This window comes from Leptonychotes weddellii, chromosome 10 (assembly GCF_054177405.1).
Source record: "Leptonychotes weddellii isolate Sample4059 chromosome 10, ASM5417740v2, whole genome shotgun sequence".
NCBI lineage: Eukaryota > Metazoa > Chordata > Mammalia > Carnivora > Phocidae > Leptonychotes > Leptonychotes weddellii.
Genome location: NC_138378.1, coordinates 64,095,985 through 64,117,940, shown reverse-complemented (window position 1 = coordinate 64,117,940; position 21,956 = coordinate 64,095,985). Strand labels below are relative to the sequence as shown.

The 21,956-nt window shown below is 35.7% G+C and overlaps 1 protein-coding gene and 1 pseudogene across 1 annotated transcript in view; one reads left to right on the top strand and one right to left on the bottom strand.

The window, feature by feature from the left end:
• PNPT1 (polyribonucleotide nucleotidyltransferase 1) overlaps window positions 1-21,452 on the top strand; it is a 38,668-nt gene extending 17,216 nt beyond the window's left edge. The window contains exons 11-25 of the mRNA XM_081797276.1: window positions 1,512-1,582; window positions 3,549-3,585; window positions 5,719-5,785; window positions 5,867-5,956; window positions 7,085-7,138; window positions 11,724-11,830; window positions 12,498-12,569; window positions 12,656-12,719; window positions 14,024-14,107; window positions 14,484-14,567; window positions 15,616-15,722; window positions 15,801-15,856; window positions 17,646-17,724; window positions 19,809-19,856; window positions 21,164-21,452. Coding sequence (XP_081653402.1) covers window positions 1,512-1,582; window positions 3,549-3,585; window positions 5,719-5,785; window positions 5,867-5,956; window positions 7,085-7,138; window positions 11,724-11,830; window positions 12,498-12,569; window positions 12,656-12,719; window positions 14,024-14,107; window positions 14,484-14,567; window positions 15,616-15,722; window positions 15,801-15,856; window positions 17,646-17,724; window positions 19,809-19,856; window positions 21,164-21,322 — 1,179 coding nt within the window. The 3' untranslated portion in view covers window positions 21,323-21,452. The remainder of the gene's footprint in view (window positions 1-1,511; window positions 1,583-3,548; window positions 3,586-5,718; window positions 5,786-5,866; window positions 5,957-7,084; window positions 7,139-11,723; window positions 11,831-12,497; window positions 12,570-12,655; window positions 12,720-14,023; window positions 14,108-14,483; window positions 14,568-15,615; window positions 15,723-15,800; window positions 15,857-17,645; window positions 17,725-19,808; window positions 19,857-21,163) is intronic.
• LOC115941891 (U2 spliceosomal RNA) lies at window positions 14,159-14,255 on the bottom strand (annotated as a pseudogene).
• Window positions 21,453-21,956: the final 504 nt, after the last annotated feature.

Genomic DNA, 21,956 nt, shown 5'->3' with positions numbered 1-21,956 from the left:
AAAAAAAAAAAAAATCTGGTAAGACTTTTTTTACTATTGTCCTGTGGGCCTTCTGACAACAAATTCTTGTATTTTATTTATCTGAAGATGTCTTTATTTTGCCTTTATGTGCAAAGAATGTTTTTTGCAAGATTTAGATTCTGGGCTGATGCTTTTTTCTTTTAGCACTTAAAAGAATGTTCCACTCTTTTTTATTTTTTTTATTTTTTCTTTTTTTCCTTATAAAAAGGATGCATTCAAATCATTGCTCCCTGTTTTCTTTTTATTGTCTTCATCTGGGTGCTTTCCAGATTTTCTTTCTGTTTAGGTTTTCAACAATATAACTATGAAAAGTGTACTTTTCTTTATATTTATCATACTAAGTAAGAGTTTCCTGAGCTTGAACCTGTAAATTTGTGTCTTTCAACAAACTTTAGGGATTTCAGCTATAACTTCTTCAGATATTTTTTCTACCTTATTCTCTTATCTCTCCTTATGAGATTGTAAGTATATATGTTAATGCTTTGGAAATTGTCCCACAGGTCCCTGAAGATATGTTTTCCCTACCCCACCCCACACCCCTTCTTTGTTCGTTAGATTTGGCAATTTCTGTTAATCCATCTCCATGTTCATTGACTCTTGTCATCTCCTTTCCATCATAAGATAATGTATCTTTAAGTTTTAGAATTTCCATTTGTTTTTCTTTATATCTTTGAGCATAATTATAAGAGCTATTGAAAATCCTTGTCTGTTAATCCAACATATGAATTAGCTCGGGGCAATCTACTCATTTTTTTTCTTGAGAATGGGTACCATTTCCTATTTTTCTGTAGGGTGTATCTTGGATGTTGTGAATGATGCATTGTTGAGTTTGGATTACATTATGTTCCTCCAAAGAAGACTGGATTTTTTTTAAGTAGGCAGTTTTATTGGCTGGACCTTTACTTATTTATTTTTTTTAATTTTATTTAAATTCAATTAATTAGCATATAGTATATTATTAGTTTCAGAGGTAGAGTTCAGTGATACATAGTTGCATATAACACCCAATGCTCATTACATCACGTGCCCTCCTTGATGCCCATCACCCAGTTACCCCTCCCCCCTACCCACTCCCCCCATCCAGCAACCCTCAGTTTGTTTCCTATAGTTAAGAGTCTCTTACGGTTTGTCTCCCTCTCTGATCCCATCTTATTTTATTTTTCCCTCCCTGGCTGGACCTTTATTGGGGCTTCCTTTATAGCCAGGTTTTACAAACATACTTTCCTCTTCCTGTCCTCCCTCAGTACTTCTAATACAGTGCTTTACATATGTAGTCTATGATGTTAGACCTTTGGATTATTGAGATTTGCACATAACTCTCATATTTATAGAATGAATAAATGTTTACTGTATTAAGTAGCATGGCAAGGTTTGTATAGAATTTACTTATCCCATTTCTTTAATAGCTAACTGGGTTTTTGAACTAGTTTTAGTTTTCCTCTTCATTGTTAGTAAATTAAAGTCTGACAGGTTTTTTCTTATTATTGTAGGTGCTTTGTACTGTTACATTTGATTCATTAGAATCCAGTATGAAGTCAGATCAAATTATAACAGCCATAAAGTAAGTTATGTTTTTTGGTAAGTTTTAAAGTATGTTAGTATGTCCTAAAACATATGTTTGCTATGTTTTAAAGTAAGTTATGATATTCCAGTATATAATTGAAGCTCATACAGTATATTATTGTTTATTACTACTTTTTTAAACCAATTATCTCTGTACTTTATTTTTCTGTTTACGTAATAGTGATTTTTAAGGTGTTTTTAACGTGGGTACATTCAGTTTAGTCTCTGTCTCTAGAACCATTCCTCAGGACAGATATGGGTAGCTTTTTCTGTTATAAACAAGAGAGCAAATACATAAGCAAGAGTCTCAGTTGCTAAAAAGAATCTGGAGGCTGTTAATAAGTAAAAAAAGCCTTAAACCCAAGTCACATTGAAATTTATGTTCAGAAATACTTGGCTCTCCTCCTCTGTTCCTAAAGAGTCAGCAGTAAAATCTTGTTCATCGATTTCAGATGATGAGAATCTATGTTACAGTCCTCACCAGCACTACTGCATCAGCCACAGTTCTTTGCTTTGCTCAGTGCCTACCAGGGTTGCTTCCCTTTCTCTTGGTAAGGGTCTCAGAAGACCATAAGACTCTGCCTCCCTCTTCCTACTGCTCAACTGATGAGGATAACCCCCAGTATCTTCAGGATAGCATCACTAATTGTTTTTCACATATCTGATAAAATTGACAATGCAGCTGTGTGTATAGGCTAGATTGTTATTGTAATAATCCTTTTGAGGGGAGCTCTTAGACTTTGTATTTTAAATTCCCATCTGAGCCCAAACTTGGTTGCCCTGCCCTTCCTCACTTTGACTCCTTTCTCTTCTAAAAGGCAACACAGCTTCATAAGAGAGCACTGGCCTTGGCCAGGGTACCTCTTTATGTTCTAAATCTTTGGTCTGTAACCTACGTAAATGAGAGGGCACATATCAGTCAGCCATGCTGGCCTTTGGTTTCATCTTGTAAAATGCAGGTACTGCACTAATGATCCATTTCCTCCTCTCTAGTCCCCAAGATCTGTTATTCCTTTAGTCTTCTGTAGTCAGGTTTTTAGATTTCTCTTCCCAACACTGTGGTTTATGGTTATGCAGATTCAGCCCTACCTCAGGACTTTTTCAAACCTCTGTACAGAAAGGTGCCTTTTGTAATTCCACCCACCCAACAGGGACACTATTTTTGCTAAGACCCTGTATATGCCAGTCTTTTCCTTAGTTAAAGATAAGTCTGGTTTCCTGCTTCCAGGAATTGTATTTCTTCTCATTCTTATTTTCCCCATTGTTCTAGATACAGTCATAATATTTCTCATTTCAAACCCTGAAAAAAATCTTTGCCTGTCTGATCTCCTGGTTGCTCTCCCCTATATCATTTCAGTTACTGATCTTCATTTCACATACTAATGGGAGAAAGATCATAATTCTGAGATTTAACTAATATGTTCATAACATTTAAGAGTCTCTCAGTAGTTACTAATGCTTAAAAATAACTGTCTACTGTCTTAGTATACAAATAGAATATTTAAGTATTTCGGGGCACCTGGGTGGCTCAGTCGTTAAGCGTCTGCCTTGCGCTCAGGTCGTGATCCCAGAGTCCCGGGATCGAGCCCCGCATTGGGCTCCCTGCTCGGCAGGGGGCCCGCTTCTCCCTCTCCCACTCTCCATGCTTGTGTTCCCTCTCTCACTGTGTCTCTCTCTGTCAAATAAATAAATAAAATCTTTAAAAATAAAAAAAGAATATTTAAGTATTTCTATTTGAAGCAAAATCATTCTCCTAAATCTCTATAAAATTCATTCATAAAACCCCAGAAAAAAATACTGTCTGTGACATTCATCCTTCTAATTCTTCTGGTTTTCAATTTCAGACCAACTCTCTTTAATATGTAATTATTTTTTAAAATCCCCTTAAATCTTTTTTAGTTGCTTATTGAACTTATTTTTTTGTATCTATATGATGTTTTTAATATTATGCTTTTTGTTTATAGTGGAATAAAAGATAAAAATTTCATGCTGCATTATGAGGTAAGGTAAATTTTATCCCCAATATTTTATGAAAAATTTTCAGGATATAGCAAAGTTGAAAGAACTTTAGAGTGAATATCCATATGCCCACTGCCTAGGTTCTACTATTAACATTTTACTATGCTGGTTTTATATATCTGTTAAGGTGGATTTGGGCATGTTCTTTTATTGCATGCAGAAGGGAATTTAGAGAAATGTCATAGTTTTCAATCACTAATTCATGTTCTGAATCATACATAAAAGTTAAAGTATAGTAGGCAATTTTATTTTAGTCAAGAAAAAGTTGTACCCATTCACTGGTATCAAACAAAAGTGGGGCTTTTCAAATACCTCAAATGACAAATCACCTCCTCCCTTTAGTTCATTTAAATGTTCATATTTTTACTCAGTTGATTAGTAGTAAAAAAAACTCTGTGGTATTTAATATTAAATTACTTTATGTGAAACTATTGAGTTGGTGATTGACCTCATTTACAACTAAGTCCTAAGGCACTAGACGCAACATATAGCACTTTAATTTTAGTATTTGGAGCATATATGCTGGGAGGCTAGTGTAAAAGTAGCAAGTCACTTCACTTTTGAGTGACCGTTGTTGGCTGCCCAGAATCCCAACATCTCAATTTTGTTGAGCATGCTATAATTAATAGAGAATATACAGAAACCTGGAGATTTTCACAGATTTTGAGTCCCTTATAAATATCCTGTTCTGCATATACTCAGATGCTGCAGAAGCCAGAAAGGAATTATAAATGAGTAAAGCATATCCTTTGTCATGAGCTGCACAGCACATGGATGGCAGTCTTTAAAAAAGGCAGCTGTGGGGGCGCCTGGGTGGCTTAGTTGGTGTCTGCATTCAGCTCAGGTCATGATCCCGGGGTCCTGGGATCGAACCCCACATTGGGCGCCTTGCTCAGTGGGGAGCCTGCTTCTCCCTCTCCCTCTCCCTGCCACTCCCCCTGCTTGTGTTTGTTTTCTTTCTCTGTGTCATATAAATAAATAAAATCTTTTTTTAAAAAATTAATAAAAAGGGCAGCTGTGAAAAATGTACCTGTAGCTGATTACTGGCAACAGAAGTAAAGGAAGGGGGCAGTAAAAGGATATGGGCTATTATTGCTACATCATTTCATTTTTAAAAAACTTTTTATTGTAAAATAAAAATAAAACACAGATACTGAAAGTGTTATAAAACAAAGGATGGCATAATGAGTTATTATAAGGCAGAGACCCTTATAACCACCACCAAAATCAGAGAATAGAAATGTTCCCAGTCACCCCTGAAACCCCTCCATGCTTTTCATCCCAGGCTCAACACCCTTCTTTCCCTGAAAGTAACTACTCTCCTAAATTTTATAGTAATTACTTCCTTGCATTTCTAGTGTACATTCCCTAGACACTGTAATCTTGTCCATTTTTTAAAAATTTGATATTTCTCTTTTAATCTATAGGTCTCCAATACGTTCTTTTCTTTTCAGTCTGTCTGTTGAAGTCCCAGAGCCATTTGACCTGCAGTCTGGGTGTTGTTGAGTACACACTCGTGGTGCAATCCAACAAATTTCTCTTTCTATCTCCTAAAAATTGACTGCAATCCTGAAAATTGACTGCTAGGTCCAGAGGCTTGAAGATTCATTTACCATTACTCCTTTTTAAAAATATTTTGTTAGAGAAACTGGAATTCCAAATTTTATGGGACATTTCCCATTATTTTAAATGATTGAACTAAGTCATATTCCTTTGAGACACTGTACTGGTCAAAGTAGTTTGCAACCTCTGACTAAAAGAAAACCCTTACTGGAAAAGATCTGTTTCCTCAATGTGCATTTTTAAATTTGTATATATTTTTCTTACTGTAAATATATAATATTTCATCATTGTTAATAATTTAAACATTATAGAAATTTATGTTGTGAATCCCCATAACCATCCACTTCCCACTCTGGTTCAAATACACATTAGAAATAGTTACTTTTAGTAATTTGATGTATAGTTCAGATATACAGACATTTTGTATGTATATAAATGAACTTTAAAAAAAATGGGATTCTACTATTTTGTAACTTCTTTTATCATTTTGGTACTATATCTTAGATCTTTCCATTTCAGCTGTTTATGTATCTGTTTTTGTTTGTTTTTAAGTTTCCTCCTTATGCCACTAATGAAATTGGCAAAGTCACTGGTGTGAATAGAAGAGAACTTGGGCATGGTGAGTACAAATCTATAAACTTTCTTGTATTCTTATGGGGACTTAGTACATTTATGCTTATTATTTTCTATTCTAATTTAGGTGCTCTTGCTGAGAGAGCTTTGTATCCTGTTATCCCCAAGGATTTTCCTTTCACAATAAGAGTAACATCTGAAGTCCTAGAGTCAAATGGTAGGATATTAAAATAAATTTTTCCTCTAGTCAAAAGACCAGAATTCCCTGTTATATTCTTAACTTTCCATAACTAATGTTACATTATACTTATTACCACAGTGCCCAAGTCCATGACAAAAGAAAAATGTGTTTAGTTAATCATATACTATCTAAATCTCTGTTCGTAGCTAATGAGATATTTTGAAAGCAATATAAAACAAATATTTCTCTTTATGTATCTTTTATAACAGATCCAGTTGGGGTTATTTATTTTTAGAAACCATAGAGCAAGGCCAGCTTCAAGAGAGAAAGAGCCAAAAGAGAGTGACACATTAGGCAGGGGACACCTATCAGGTATCACAGATATAAGTAGACAGCACAGAGAGAGAGGCTGGACTAAAAGATCAAATTTAGGGACACCTACGTGGCTCAGTCAGTTAAGCACCTGTCTTTGGCTCAAGTCATGATCCCAGGGTCCTGAGATCGTGTCCCGCATTGGGCTCCTTGCTCAGTGGGGAGACTGCTTCTCCCTCTGCCTGCCACGCCCCCTGCTTATGCTCTCTTTCTCTCTCTCTCTCAAAATCTTTTAAAAATATATTTTAAAAGATCAAATAGAAATTAAAATTAAGTATCTAGGTCAAGGCAAGGTATGGCCATTAGAGACAGAAAGGTCACAGAGATGGTCACAGATACTTAAAAACAACAACAACAACAAAAATCCTCTGAATTTCTCTAAAGGGTGTGACTAGGCTATAACTTAGGGTCCAGTGAGAGAGCCAGAGCCTGTATCTTTAACTACCTTCTGATTAAGCAACAAAAGAGGCATGGTGGTTTTTCTGGGAGGTTTCTTAGAATCTATAGCACTGCTGTCCAGTAGAACTTTATGTGATGATGGAATTTATCTCTGTGCTATGCAGTTTTTGAGGGACTGAATTTATTTCAATTAATTTAAATTTAGTAGCTACATGTACCTAATGACTATCATACTGGACTGTGTAGTCCTATAGTTTGTGGTTTAACAGAGCTTGCCTTAATTGCTTTTAAAAAGAAGAATACTGAATATTTATAAGGAAATAACCAATAGTAATAGTTTTCTACATTTAAAAAATCAGTATATTAAAAAGCAAGTATTTTTTGTTTCTATAGGATCATCTTCAATGGCATCTGCATGTGGTGGAAGTTTAGCATTAATGGACGCAGGTAAAGTTATGTGTCAAAACTACTAATGCTTTATCTGTATTTGATTAGTATAAAATATAAGATCTCTTTAAAATTGGATTTTGGTAAGACCTGGAGAAGTCAGATTACAGATTACCAAACCAGGCCAGAGCAAGATAGTTACAAAGTACAGCTTCAACTATACAGATAATTACTAGAATTCTTATCTTTGGCAAAAGGGAGAACACTAAAATTATTTACTTACCTTGGTAATCAGTGGGCTTTCTCACCTTCTAAAAGGTAAAGAGCTCTACAGTTGATTCCATTCACCAACAAAGTTTGGACCAGCAAGAATAAGTATTTAGGACCTGTAAAGGAAAGTAACCATGTAATCTTCCAGTCAATTTGCAAGGCATGAGAAGAACAATACCACCCACAGAGGATACACAGAATTCTAGGAAGAAAGACTGTAAGAGGTTCAGTATAATATCTCAGTTTGAAACACCAAAAGGGAACACCAACGATGCTGTTCAAGAAGAAAGAGAAAAGGAACCTAAAGATACTCAAGAGGCTACAAGGAGCCTCCCTCTAAGTTCACACATTTATAGTACAGAAAAACAGAAAGATAGGATACTATAACCAAGGATGAGATAAAAGAATCATGGGAATATATAATAACACTGTCTAGAAAGATGAAAACTTAAGCCAAAGCAAAAAAACCCTAAAGGTACTTTTCTAGTTGTGTTCAGTGCCAGAAAAACATAAGCTGGTATTTAAGGTTGCTGGTAAAATACTTTTTCTGTTTTCACCTTCATGCATTCATTCAACCAATCTTTACTAGATGCCACCCCTCTTCCAAGCATTGACCTAAGCCCTTGGGAAACAGTGATGAACGAAACAAAGTCCCTGTCCTGGTGGAGCTTGCATTCAGTCAGTCTTACATTTTCACATTGGAAAACACAACATATTCTCAAAAAGGTGAACTGAAAGATAAAATAAAAAGAGATCATAAGAGAGTCTTTAACTGCTTTAAATGAATTCAGATCTTTTGGTCTAGACAAAAACCCAACCTAAGTAAAGATGAGAACTTCAGGATGAGATAACTGACCAATGTTGGCAGTATTTGAAAAATCAGAAACTAGTATACTAAGGACACAAAAAGTTCTTAATTTTGAAAGAAAGTAAGGTATTTTCTGTAAAGCATAACCTAGTGAACTTGACAGTGACCCTTGATAAAACTCTTAAATAGGTAATATTAAAAAAAAAGGTTTATAAGTATTTTTAGGAAGGAGGGGGCTGTGAAGAGAAGGGACCAGAAGGGACTCATTTGAAATAAATCCTGTCATAAAATAATGTTCCACTTTGGAAAACATTACCAGATTTGGAGCTGGGAGGGGGGTTGCTGCCTATGCCATATATCTAGAGTCAGCTTGGCAGCTTATGATTTTTCTGTAAATGATACAGAAATTGAGATGGATGATAGATGCACCTTCATAACTGGTTGAAGCATGAGTAGAGGAAACAAGCGAATCTGATCAGTAGGATGGTTTGGTCGAGTGGAATGCCTGAGGATGTTTCCTTCTAAATCCTGTCAATGGTTTTATTATTGAATTGACTTAGAACACTGGCCTGCTGATAAAAAGGATACTGCTAAAAAAGAATGGGTGACTGATATGTTAAATGACAATTTTGATCTCTAAAAAAATGTCAATAAGATAAAAAAATAAGAAGCCAAATAGAAAAAAATTGAATTTGACAAGAATGAATGTCAAGTCCTGTGGGAAAAGCCAACAAAGGTGTGCAGTTCAACTCAAACACATGAGTGCTTATCATTCCTCACATCAGGCACTGTCTTGCTTCAGGGATACAAATGGTACCCATTTTCTAAAAAGTTTACAGGTGTGAAAAACATACTAATAGATCAAGAAGATAAATTCAGATAGGTAACATAAATATGTACAATATGGATGAAGAATTAGGTTGAAGGCAGTTAGCTCCATAGAGACAGCAACATTTCATCTGGTTCTAAAGGTTGAGTAGTTGATCTGTCATTAGGAGCAGGGCCCATATTTCATGTGAAAGGAACAACATGGGCAAAGTTATGAAGCAGTATGGTGTGTTTCTGAAATGTATTTGAAAAAACTAAGTAATAAATTGGGACCAGATTTTAAAGGTCATTGTTACGTTAAAGACCTATTTTGAACTTAAAGCTAATATTTCACAACTCAGTATTCTATGACTAGTGTTCCTGCTGGATGTTGATTATTGCATACCATGAGAAAAAAATCATTCTGTTCTAAAGTACATTTGAGCAGGATTAAGCAGGTTTATTTAATAGGAGTTAAATAAACTTTAATATGCTAATGTGAATTCTGAATCTCTAGGAACAGGATATGCACTATTTCCCAAATGATTTTGACCAAAGAACATGTATAAAATTTCCTGATAGCATGGGGTGCCTGGGTGGCTCAGTCATTAAGCATCTGCCTTCGGCTCAGGTCATGGTCCCAGGATCCTGGGATCGAGCCCCACATCGGGCTCCCTGCTCGGCGGGGAGCCTGCTTCTCCCTCTCTCCCTCTGCTTGTGTTCCCTCTCTCGCTGTGTCTCTCTCTGTCAAATAAATAAATAAAATCTTTAAAAATAAATAAATAAAATTTCCTGAAAGCAGATAATGGGGAACTCAGGAGAATTTTATGTAGAGGAATAGTGTGATTTGAATCTGATTTTTCTTTTTGGTAATTTTTTCAGCTTAGGTGATAGACCTAGAGGATGAAGTGGGAGAGAATGAAAACTGAGGGGAGAGACTAAAATTGGGGAAACCAGACAGGGAGAATGTTGTCAGAGCAAGAAATAATGCGGAGTTGGACTAAAGGAGTAGCAATGGATGTTACAGTATTTAGGGGAAAGGACAGCTTTATAAAAAAATTTAAAGGACAAACTATCAGATCTTTGTAACTTCATATAGGAAATGAGGAAAGAAGTGTTGATTCTGGCATGAGTGTCTTAGTTGCATTCAACCAAGATAAGAAAGGCAAGACAAAAAGGACTTATTGGGTGTGATTACATTTTGAATATATGTACATACATATAAGGTGCTTTGGGGACATTTAACTGGAAAAGTCCAATAGGCAAATTGGCTGTACAGATCTAGGGCTTATTAGAAAAGAGAAACAGGCAGGAGAGAGAGGTTTTTAGGTCATCAACATTATAGGTTATGGTTAAAAACCATGAGCATAAGTGAGATTGCTTAGAGAATATGAAATGAGATCCCCGCCACACTCCTTTGTAACAGATAAGTTCCAAGTGATAAAACCTTAAATGTTTTGTAAAAAATTGAAACATGGAAGATTTTATCAAAATATTAGGAAAAACCTTTCTTTTTTTTTTTTTTGCAAAATCCAGGAACCATGATTTCATATAATTTTAAAATTCTGTACAGGAAAATAAATCACAATAAACAAAGTCAACTGACTAGGAAATAATATATTTCCTTTAATATTCTGTATTTGTATTTAACAAAGATGTACTGTCCATATTGAAAGAGCTTTTATAAATCATTAAGAAAAAGACTAGCAAATAAGTAGGGAAATGGTTGAAGGCCATGAACAGGCAATTCACAGAAAAAGAAATATAAGGGGTGCCTGGGTAGCTCAGGTGGTTAAGTGTCCAACTCTTGATCTCAGCTTGGGTCTTAATCTCAGGGTTGTGAGTTCAAGCCCTGCATTGGGCTCCACACTGGGCGTGGAGCCTAAATAAATAAATAAAAAAAATAAACAGTATGTAAACATTTAAAAAAGTTTAATCTCACTTATAAAAAATCAAATTAAAAACAATAAGCTACCATTTTTACCCTTTATGTAACAAAGATCAAAGGTTTGACAGGAATTAACAAGAAAGTAGAACAGGAGGCACCCTCAAATACTGCTAGTAAAAATATAAAATGCTACACTGTGGAAGGCAGTTTGACAGATTTATAATAAATGTAAACCCACACACCCTTTTACTCAGTAATCCCACTTCTATTATGTGACTTATAAATAAATCCATTCAGGGAGTATTAAGCAGCCATTCAAAAGAATAAGGTGGGAACTTTGTGTGGCATTATGTGTCAATATCCAAGGTATGCTATTAAGTGAAAAAACGCAAGGTGCAGAATAGTGAGTGCATTCACTATGCTTCCATAAGTAAAGAAAATAAAAGCTTACACTTCGATTCATATTTGGGCACAAATTTTCTGGGAGGATACACACACAAAAAAACCTACTGATGGTTTTCATGGAAAGGTGAGCTGAGGGGTTTAGGCTGGAAGGATTTACCAATAACATGGTTACTTTTCCAAAAAAAGAAGATAAATATACCAAAAGTAAAAAGACAAATGGATTCCATTAAGAGTTAAGTTTGCTATTTTTATAGAAGTTTTTGTGAGAACAGTGATTACCTGTTTAGAATTGTTTTAAGGGGCTTTTATCATGTGCTTAAGAAGAAATGAGGTAGATAGAAGACCCTTCCAGCTTAGTTCTGATGATGTCAAATTTAAAACACCACTTAAAATAAATATTAACAATGATAAATATGTGTGTTAGGCTGATGTACACATTACATACAAGCTCTTTTTCTCAATTACAGGTGTTCCAATTTCATCTGCTGTCGCAGGTGTGGCAATTGGATTGGTCACCAAAAACAGTCCTGACAAGGGTGAAATAGAAGATTATCGTTTGCTGACAGATATTCTGGTAAGTATATCCATGTTTTCAAATATTCAGTGGTGAAGATGATGATGCACATTTTATAAGCATTGGATGCTTAGAAGAATAACATTTGAGAAACGGTGGTCCTTGTTCTTACTTTCCTCCTCTGCATACTAGCCTTGGATTTTATAGGATGTGAGTTAAAATATATATATGACGGTATAAATATCCGTAACGGCTTACTTCAGGGTGATCATAAATGAATCCCTGTGCATTTTTGGGGGGGCAACATGATCTTAAAGTGATTTTATGATGAAACACTTCTAACTTAAAAAGCCACAAATTAGAAGCAGTAGTTAATATAGAAGATACTTTTTTGTATTTAGTCTTAGAGGACATGGTTTACTTCTACAGCTGTTTTTTAAAATTCCTCTATAGTGACTGGGTGAATTTTTTATTTAAAACTATATCATTTCTGGGGCGCCTGGGTGGCTCAGTCGTTAAGCGTCTGCCTTCGACTCAGGTCATGATCCCAGGGTCCTGGGATCAAGCCCCGCATTGGGCTCCCTGCTTGGCGGGAAGCCTGCTTCTCCCTCTCCCACTCCCCCTGCTTGTGTTCCTGCCCTTGCTATCTCTCTCTTTCTGTCAAATAAATAAATAAAATCTTTAAAAAAAAAAAAAAAACACTATATCATTTCTTAAATTCCTTCAGGGAATTGAAGATTACAATGGTGACATGGATTTCAAAATAGCCGGCACCAATAAGGGAATAACTGCATTACAGGTATTTTAAAACCTATTTTGTTTCACTTTTATAATATTTAAATAATGAATCAATATTTATATAATTTTTTGACTTTTCCACATTAGGCTGATATTAAATTACCTGGAATACCAATAAAAATTGTAATGGAGGCCATTCAACAAGCCTCAGGTAAGTTAAGCCAGTGTGCCTGATTCTCTTTCCATCATTGTTCATTTGTTCATGGCAACTATAATTCCCATTAGGCATATTAAAAATGGGCTTATTATAAAATACTGCTTTAAAAATGAAATTTCATGTAAAAACCTTTATGAGAGACCAGAGAAAATTCAATTTTTACAAGTTAAGTGACTAAGATAAGATTTATGGAGAAACGGGACTATACGTAGAATTGTAAAGGTAATTAGGATATGAAGAGCTTTGATTACTAAGTTAAAGAATTTGGATTTTACTCTATAAAAACTAAGAATACTGCTCTATCTTATCACATTTATTTTATATACAGTTGACCTTCGAACAATGTGTGTTCAAACTGCATGGGTCCACTTATACATAGATTGTTTTTATTAAAGAGTTGGCAACAAAAGCATTTATTTACAACAGCAAGTCATTTATTTACTACTGCCCATCCCACCAGACCAACTAAAGGCAGCTGGCACAAGAGGTCATGCCCGCTGCACTGAGTATCCTAAGAGGCCTGCCGAGGCAATTAGCAGCCCCTGGGGGTTGGGGGGGGCGGCCATGACTGGGCAGGGCTGCAGATCGCCCAGTGTACTGAGAAGGTGGTCCCATCAAGCATCCAGGGCTGGCCAGCAGAAGACTGGGCTGAAGTGGAAAAACAAGCCCAGAGGGCAGGGACAGCACTGCATAGGACGTCCCTGCACTAAGTCCTCTGTGCCTGTGGGATTAGGAGGGGACTCACTCCCCACCAGGGCACCTTGGCCTCGAGGCCTCCTGGAGACCAGCATACTCACATGTGGCCACAGGTGCCAGTGTATGGCCATGGGCCAGTGGTACATGTCCAGGCAGATGAGGCAGCTATACTATGCCTCCACGCAACTGTTGCAGCCTGCAGGCCACCCAGGGGTTGCCACTGCTGAGCCTAAGCCACCAGGCTGTGGAACTTTGCCATCCCAAGGCCAGCCCCCTATCCCATGCCTATGCACAAATGTTTTTCAATAAATATACATACAGTACTGTAAATATATCTTCTGTTCCTTATGGTTTTCTTAACATTTTCTTTTCTCTAGTTTACTTTATTGTAAGAATATAGAGTATAATAGATATAACAAACAAAATGTGTTACTTAACTTTTTTTCCATGGGTAAGGCTTCCAGTCAATAAGTAGGCTATTAGTTAAGTTTTGGGGAATCAAAAGTTTTACACGAATTTTTGATGCAGGGGTAGACATCCCTAATCTCTAGTTGTTCAAGGGTCAACTGTAGTTATAATTTTTATGTTTTTATCTCTTATAGTGGCAAAGAAGGAGATACTACAGATTATGAACAAAACCATTTCAAAACCTCGAGCATCTAGAAAAGAAAATGGACCTGTTGTAGGTAATGGACTAAAGTTATTATTTATTCTGTGATAAGGTAAACATTAATATATGAAAGTATATTATTATATTTAAATTTCCTTTAACTTCATACACAAAACGAAAATATTTTACTACACTTGATCTTAGCCAAAAGGCCGAGAAGCGATACAAAACGAAAATATTTTAATATTTCTATAGTTAAAATATTTTAAATTTAGGGAGATACTTTTAGGCATGAGTACTTTCAGAAACTTCAGTCAAGTAACTATTTTTCTATTTCCCATGAAATATTTTTACATGTGTCTATGCCAAAAAAAATCTTGACTGATCAAGATATGTTTTAGGTTCATATATGTATTTGAATTATTTACAATTTTGTCTGTACTGCATTTCAGAAACTATTCAGGTTCCATTATCAAAACGGGCAAAATTTGTTGGACCGGGTGGATATCATTTAAAAAAGCTTCAGGCTGAAACAGGTAAGAGTTGTATAAAGTTTGGGGGTTTTATTTTTTTTTAGAGAGGGAGGGGGAAAGGCGGAGGGGGGAGAGAGAATCTTAAACAGCCTCCATGTCCATCATGGACCCCAACTCGAGGGCTCGATCTCACAACCCTGAGATCATGACCTGAGCCGAAATCAACAGTCAGACACTTAACCAACTGAGCCACCCAAACACCCCAAGTTTGAGGGTTTTAATGGTAGGCTACATAAGTTGCCATTTCATCTCTATTGTGTTCAAAAAATGTTTGAGATATGCAAGAACAAGAGAAAAGAATATAACACTGACATGTCTTTACTGTAAGTTTTCTGTATGCCTCTTAATAAATCAACATTCATTCTTAACCTAGGATGACCTAGAATTCATCAATTCATCAAATGGTTTGTGACATTTTAAAATTGAACATTTAGAAAAATGTTTAGTTTTTCACTTTAGAGGACTTTGCTGTCATTTTCTATTCTGCTATTTTTCACTTAGTCTTATTTAGACTCTTTTATTTAAAGAGTGTAGAAATAGTATGCAATCTTTGAGTTACCTAGTACTTACCAGCTTTGAGGTTATTGAAGGAAGGTGAGAAGCAGAGTTGTCTTAGCCAGCTCTTTAGATTGAGAAACTGACATGATTTTGTCCCTCATCCATCTGTTCACCACTCTAGAGTAAGAAAGAAAAAAAGGTGAGGAAAAGGTTCTAGTATAGTTTCTACTTACAATTAAGAGAGCAAAACCAAACGCTGCAAAATTAGGACTTAAATATGCGTTCTCCTACCAAACTGTGAGCTCCAAGAACACAGAGACAGTGACTCACTGTTGTTTCCCCAGGGCCTAGTACAATGTCAGATACATAGCAGGTGTGCAATGTGTATTTCTTGGTGAGTGAATCCCTTCATTCCTAAAGCAATGAATAAATATAACACAACCCTGCCCAACTACTTACAGGTCAGTCCCCTGCTCTCACATCTACTTTCTGAAACTAGACTCTGCTAGAGTGAGCAAGTTAACTTTAATATGTTAAATTATCTTTTTAAAAGGAGTAACTGTTAGTCAGGTGGATGAAGAAACATTTTCTGTATTTGCACCAACACCAAGTGCTATGCATGAAGCAAGAGACTTCATTACTGAAATCTGTAAAGATGATGTAAGTATAGATCTTATAATACTTTTTTCTACATTTTGTTGCTGTTTATTCATCTTATGGCTTATTTTGCACTTACAGCAAGAGCAGCAACTAGAATTTGGAGCAGTGTATACCGCCACAATAACTGAAATCAGGTAATATCAACTAATATGCCATGCTGTTTTTTGTAAGATTTATATTACAAGCACATGTTAACTTCACATTTGCATTATGTACTTTGAAAGTGTAAGGTATTTAGATTTTATGTCAATTACCTACCATAAAATCATTAATTATTTTTAAGGTATAATTTATTTTCTATACCAGTTTGTTGATTTTCAATAACATGATTCTGTGATTATAATTATATTAATAGATTCATCTAAATAAATGTTTTCTTGAACCAAATTTCCCACCATTTAAATTTTCCCAATAAACAGTAAAACAGGCCGAAAATAGACCTAGCAATATTTCCTTTTTCTTTCTTTTTCTGATAGTTTCTTGTTGGTTTGTTTTAAAGATAGTACTACTTAATGCCTAAGGAGCACATTTTTTTTATTTTATTATGTTATGTTAATCACTATACACTACATCATTAGTTTTTGGTGTTCCATGATTCCTTGTTTGTGTATAACACCCAGTGCTCCATTCAATACATGCCCTCACATTTTTTTAAATGTCAGTTTCAACCTCAAAGCATTTTTTGTCAGCTATAAAGATCGATTTTTGGGGATGAGAAAATGCCCCCCCTTTATTAAAGATTTTATTTATTTATTTGAGAGAGAAGTAGCGAGAGAAAGCACAAGTGGGGAGGAGAGGGAGAAGCAGGCTCCCTGCAAACAAGGAGCCCAATGCGCGGCTCAATCCCAGGACCCGGAGATCATGACCTGAGCCAAAGGCAGACGCTTAATGGACTGAGGCACCCAGGGGCCCTCGAAAATCCCCCTTTTAAGGAAAAAAATACATATATGTATCGATGTAGCCTGAGTGTTCAAAGCTATTTGAAATGAATAACAAAAGGGCGCCTGGGTGGCTCAGTCCTGGAGTCCCAGGATCGAGTCCCACATCGGGCTCCCTGCTCAGCAGGGAGTCTGCTTCTCCCTCTGGCCCTCCCCCTCTCATGTGCTCTCTCTCTCTCTCTCTCAAATAAATAAATAAAATCTTTAACAAAAAAAAAAAGAAATGAATAACAAAACCCAATGGAATAATTTGTTTAATATCACAGGTGACAAACTAAGAAATTGGATGGCTTATTTTAGTAGATGAGTGAAAAAAAGACAAATTTTTTAATGAAATAAATATTTTATCCAACCCCCTTCCTTAAATCATTATTTAATAGGCTGATGATTAATCTACACTACTTTAAAATATTTAATGTTGCTATCCCTCTACTCCCTGCTTGTGCTCTCTCTCGTTATCTCTGTCGCTTTCTCTCTCTCTAATAAAAATCTTTTTTAAAAAAATAAAAATTTAATGTCATTTCAAAATGTTTGGAGAAATACTATGAAGAGAAATATAGAAGAATATATAGTCTAAAAGCTTGTCACTACACAATTTTCCTTTATCTCTTCTCTGTCCTTTCATTCACAAGTATTTAAATACTGGGTGTAGGGGTGCCCGGGTGGCTCAGAACATGCCTTCAGCTCAGGTCGTGACCTGGGATCGAGCCCCAAGTCGGGCTCCCTGCTCTTCAGGGTAGTCTGCTTCTCCCTCTCCCTCCCCCTGCTCATGCTCTCTCTCTCACTCTCTCTCAAATAAATAAAATCTTTTTAAAAAAATTTAAATACAGGGTGTATGTTCAATTGAAAAAATAAGTATCTCTTTTAGATAATCGTTTTTACAATTTTGTATGCGTGTTTACTTTGTTCTCCAATGAATACATAATTAGTTTGATTATCAGTAGATACACAGATACTGTTTTAATCAGGCTTATTTCCTTTTCAGAGACACTGGAGTAATGGTTAAACTATATCCAAATATGACTGCAGTACTACTTCATAACACACAACTTGATCAACGAAAGGTAAAAAAAATAACTTATTTTTAAAACTGCCTTAAAATCATCATAGTGAAATTACCTGGGTTGATGAGGATTGTGCACTTTGTCCACTACTAGCCTAAATATAGAAAACTGAAAATGACAGCAATGTTGCTGACAAAAGTTTTGTACACTGTTTAACACAGGTATTTGTTTGTACTTGTATGATGGAATAGAAACACTCGAGTTAACACATCTATAGTTAACATATAACAGTTACTTTTTAAAAATACCTACCTATAGCCCTGTCTTCCCAATTTTCTTGGCCAACCAAGCATAGCAAGATAAAACTAAAAATAGAAAACTCTTCAAGAAAACTATAGGTGCAGAGGATAATAGGAATGTTTGGTTTACCAAATATTGAAATATAAAGCTATAGAGAATGAAACAGTATATTACTGACCTAGAATTAGACAATATGCAACAGAAAATAGAGACAGAAATCATCCAGTTATATACATGGGAATATAATACATACTAAAAGTTGCATTTTCAGTCTGAAGAAACAAAGATGATTCAATACATTGTATTGGAATAGCTGGTTTTCATGAAGCAGAATGTCTACTCTTTTTATTTAAAAAGATTTATTTATTTTAGAGAAAGAGCACAACTGCATGAGTAAGGGGAGGGGCAGAGGGAGAGAGAGAGAGAGAATCTCAAACAGACTTCCCTGCTGAGTGCAGAGTCCCACACAGGGCTCGCTCTCACAACCCTGAGATCATGAACTGAGACGAAATCAAGAGTCAGATGCTTAGCTGACTGAGCCACCCAGGTGCCCCTGACATCATTTTTAAAAAGTATATGGCAAAATTACAATAAAGTTGAAAGGCAAGTAGCAACTTAGGGGGAAAAGATGTATATAACATATGAGAGAGGCTTCATATGCACAGGGTTTATATGGATCAGTAAGAAAGGTCAATATCAACAGCAATTTTTTTAATTAAAGATTTATTTATTATTATTTTTTTAATTTTAGAGAGCATGGGCGAGCAGGGTGGGTAACAGAGGGAGAGGGAGGGAATCTCCAGTAGACTCCACGCTGAGAGCAGAGCCCAACTCAGGGCTTGATCTCACGACCCTGGGATCATGGCCTGAGCTGAAATCAAGAGTCAGATGCTTAACCCACCGAGTCTCCCAGGCACCCCAACAGCAATTTTTTTATATGCAAATAAAACTAAGTTATCATTTTACAACTTTCAGAGAGTTGAAAATTACCAATGTGAGTAAAAATATGAAGGAAAAAATGGTAAATGTGTATGAGTACCTTTGGCCCTAGAAGTTCAACATTAGGACTTTGTTCTGAGAGGATAATTTGAGTAAATGAATACCTAATTGTTGCAACACTGCAGTTACCTACAGAAAGGTTGAAAAAAAATAGTACACTGAACCCACATATACCTTACATCTAGATTCAGTAATTATTAACATTTGCAATACTGGAATTTAAGGGGCGCCTGGGTAGCTCAGTCAGTTAAGCATCTGCCTTCAGCTAAGGTCATGATCTCAGGTCTGGGATTGAGCCCTGATTGGGCTCTGTGGACCCCAATGAGTCTGCTTCTCCCTCTCCCTCTCCCTCTGTGCCCTACATTCACTCCCCCCCCCAGTAAATAAAATCTTAAAAAAAATATATTAGAATTTAAAATGAATTAAATGACCATCTTTGGGGATCAGTTAAACAAATTATATAGTTTGAACATTCAACTGTACTGTTCCATTTATTGATATAAAAGGATGTCAACATATTATTCAATGAAAAATCAACATATTAGAAAACAAGCTCAATAAGGTCCATTTTTACAAATGCAGTACGTACTAAGTAGACATTTGAAGGGACACTTGTTAGAGTATCAGCAGCAGGTATCTAAAAAGTAGAGAGGTTTGGATGATTTTTGCTCTCATTTGAATACGTATTATTTTAAGCCTCTATAATCAACAGATTTTATAATCAGAAAAAATAAAACTTTCCACTTAAAAAATGTGTACTATTATGGATATTAAGAAATTATGCACAAAAAAAAAAAAAAAGAAATTATGCACAACAACTAATAGATGAACATGTTCTCTTTCAGATTAAACATCCCACCGCCCTCGGATTAGAAGTTGGCCAAGAAATTCAGGTACTTGTATTCAACTTTTTAGCCTTAAAGTTGTAAACTGTACTCGAAGTTCCAATTATTTTTTTTTTTTTAAGATTTTATTTATTTGACAGAGACACACACAATGAGAGAGGGAACACAAGCAGGGGGAGTGGGAGAGGGAGAAGCGGGCTCCCCGCCGAGCAGGGAGCCAGATGCGGGGCTCTATCCCAGGAACCTGGGATCATGACCTGAGCTGAAGGCAGACGCTTAACGACTGAGCCACCCAGGCACCCCTCAATTATTTTTTTTTTCAAAAAGCTAAAAGAATCAAATCAGCATCTGTGATTTGTATTATTTATGTGCTGTGCTTTTTTAATTTTGTTTGCTTCTAAACAGACTAAGGATTTAAGTTGCAATTCTTTCCCTTAGGGAGCTTGCAGTTTAGTTAGAACAGTAGCCCCTCTTCAGAGCTTTTAAAAATACATGAAGTCAGTAATAGCTATGCAGTGATTTGCAGACAGGACAGGAGAACTCTGAAAATGTGACTCTGTTAAAGGCCTTGAATGTCATATTTGAGTTGAGACTTTAATTGGTTCTATACTGCTTACAGCTAAAAATTTTTGAGCTTGACGAAAGCCATGTTGTTTGTCCTTTTTTATAGTTTTTTATGAGTGGATAAAGGAAGTCACTGCCAGTCTGGTGTGGTTTGGTTTGGTTTGGCCATACCACATTTTGTTCCAGCTATACCTGTTACCCATGACCTGAGTAACCAAGGCTTCTAGTTTATTCCCAATCTGTAGTCCCATTGTTCAAGTAGCCTCTAGGGAAGATTAAGAACTAAGACCTAGTATCTGTATAAGGTTGTGCTTTTACATCAGAAGGGACTTAAAAACTGCCACATTTTCCCAGACTTGTGGTGTCTAAAGTCAAGCCAAATAATCCCCAGTGTGATAGTCCTTTGAGGAATAGTGTGAATGACCTAACCATCATCCTGTATAGTTTATAGTACCCTTAGGCTCAGAAAGCTCTTGTCTAGAATCATACGCCATGGCTATCACTGTTCTTCCAGTATAGGGACCTGGCCTAGGATGAAATAAGAAGGCATAGTTGAGTCTAACAGAAGGTTATAATAGGGCATCTAAATACCCGTCTCTTTTCTTATAAGAGCTATTTAACCAAATTATATTTATTACCATATACCTCTACTTAGCACTAAGCTATGCTTTCAGCAAAGTAAAATCATTAATCATTGTTTTGTTATGCACCATATAAATTTAAATATCTTCTAATTTGGATGTTGATCACTGTACTACAACTGTAAAAGTAAATTGGCTTCTTTAATACAGGTGAAATACTTTGGACGTGATCCAGCTGATGGAAGAATGAGGCTTTCTCGTAAAGTGCTACAATCTCCAGCTACAACTGTTGTCAAAACTCTAAATGACAGAAGTAGCATTGTAATGGGAGAATCTATTTCACAGTCATCACATAATTCCACCCAGTGATTTTTTTTTTTAAAAGAATTCTAGAGTGATATTCTATAGAGCAAAATTTCAGTAGTATCTTCTAATGTGTAGATTTATATATAGTATAAATATATTCTAATGATTTGTATTAAAGTGCACATTTTATGTGGTCTATTTTTTTATTTCAAGAGCTACTTATATTCTCTTATTTACATTATAAATCAATAAATATTATTAAAACTAAACCATTTATATATCTTTAAAAAGATTGCCCTTTAGTTCCTATAATTCTGAAATTGCTTAAAACCTTAGAATAGATCACATTTGCTACTAGATATCTCTTCCTACCTATCTTCTTTTTCTTCTTTGTATATAGTAGTGACAGTTTACTCTTAGTCATCTAATGGCTCACCTCTGCACAAGAGCTGTATTTGGCTACATCTGTTTCAGAAACTGGAACTTGCCATATTCAAAGCTAGTTTCTTTAGTACAGTTAACGGATATAAGTTGAAGGAGCTAATTTGATCTGCTTTTAATGATATAACACCTTTCAAATTGGTCACAAAACCATAAATGTAGTGGAATAAATATTATAAATGGGATCCTAATTCAAATGAGGGAGTACCTTTTTCAAATTTAGAAAATATATTTATTTAGAAAACACAAAAAAAAT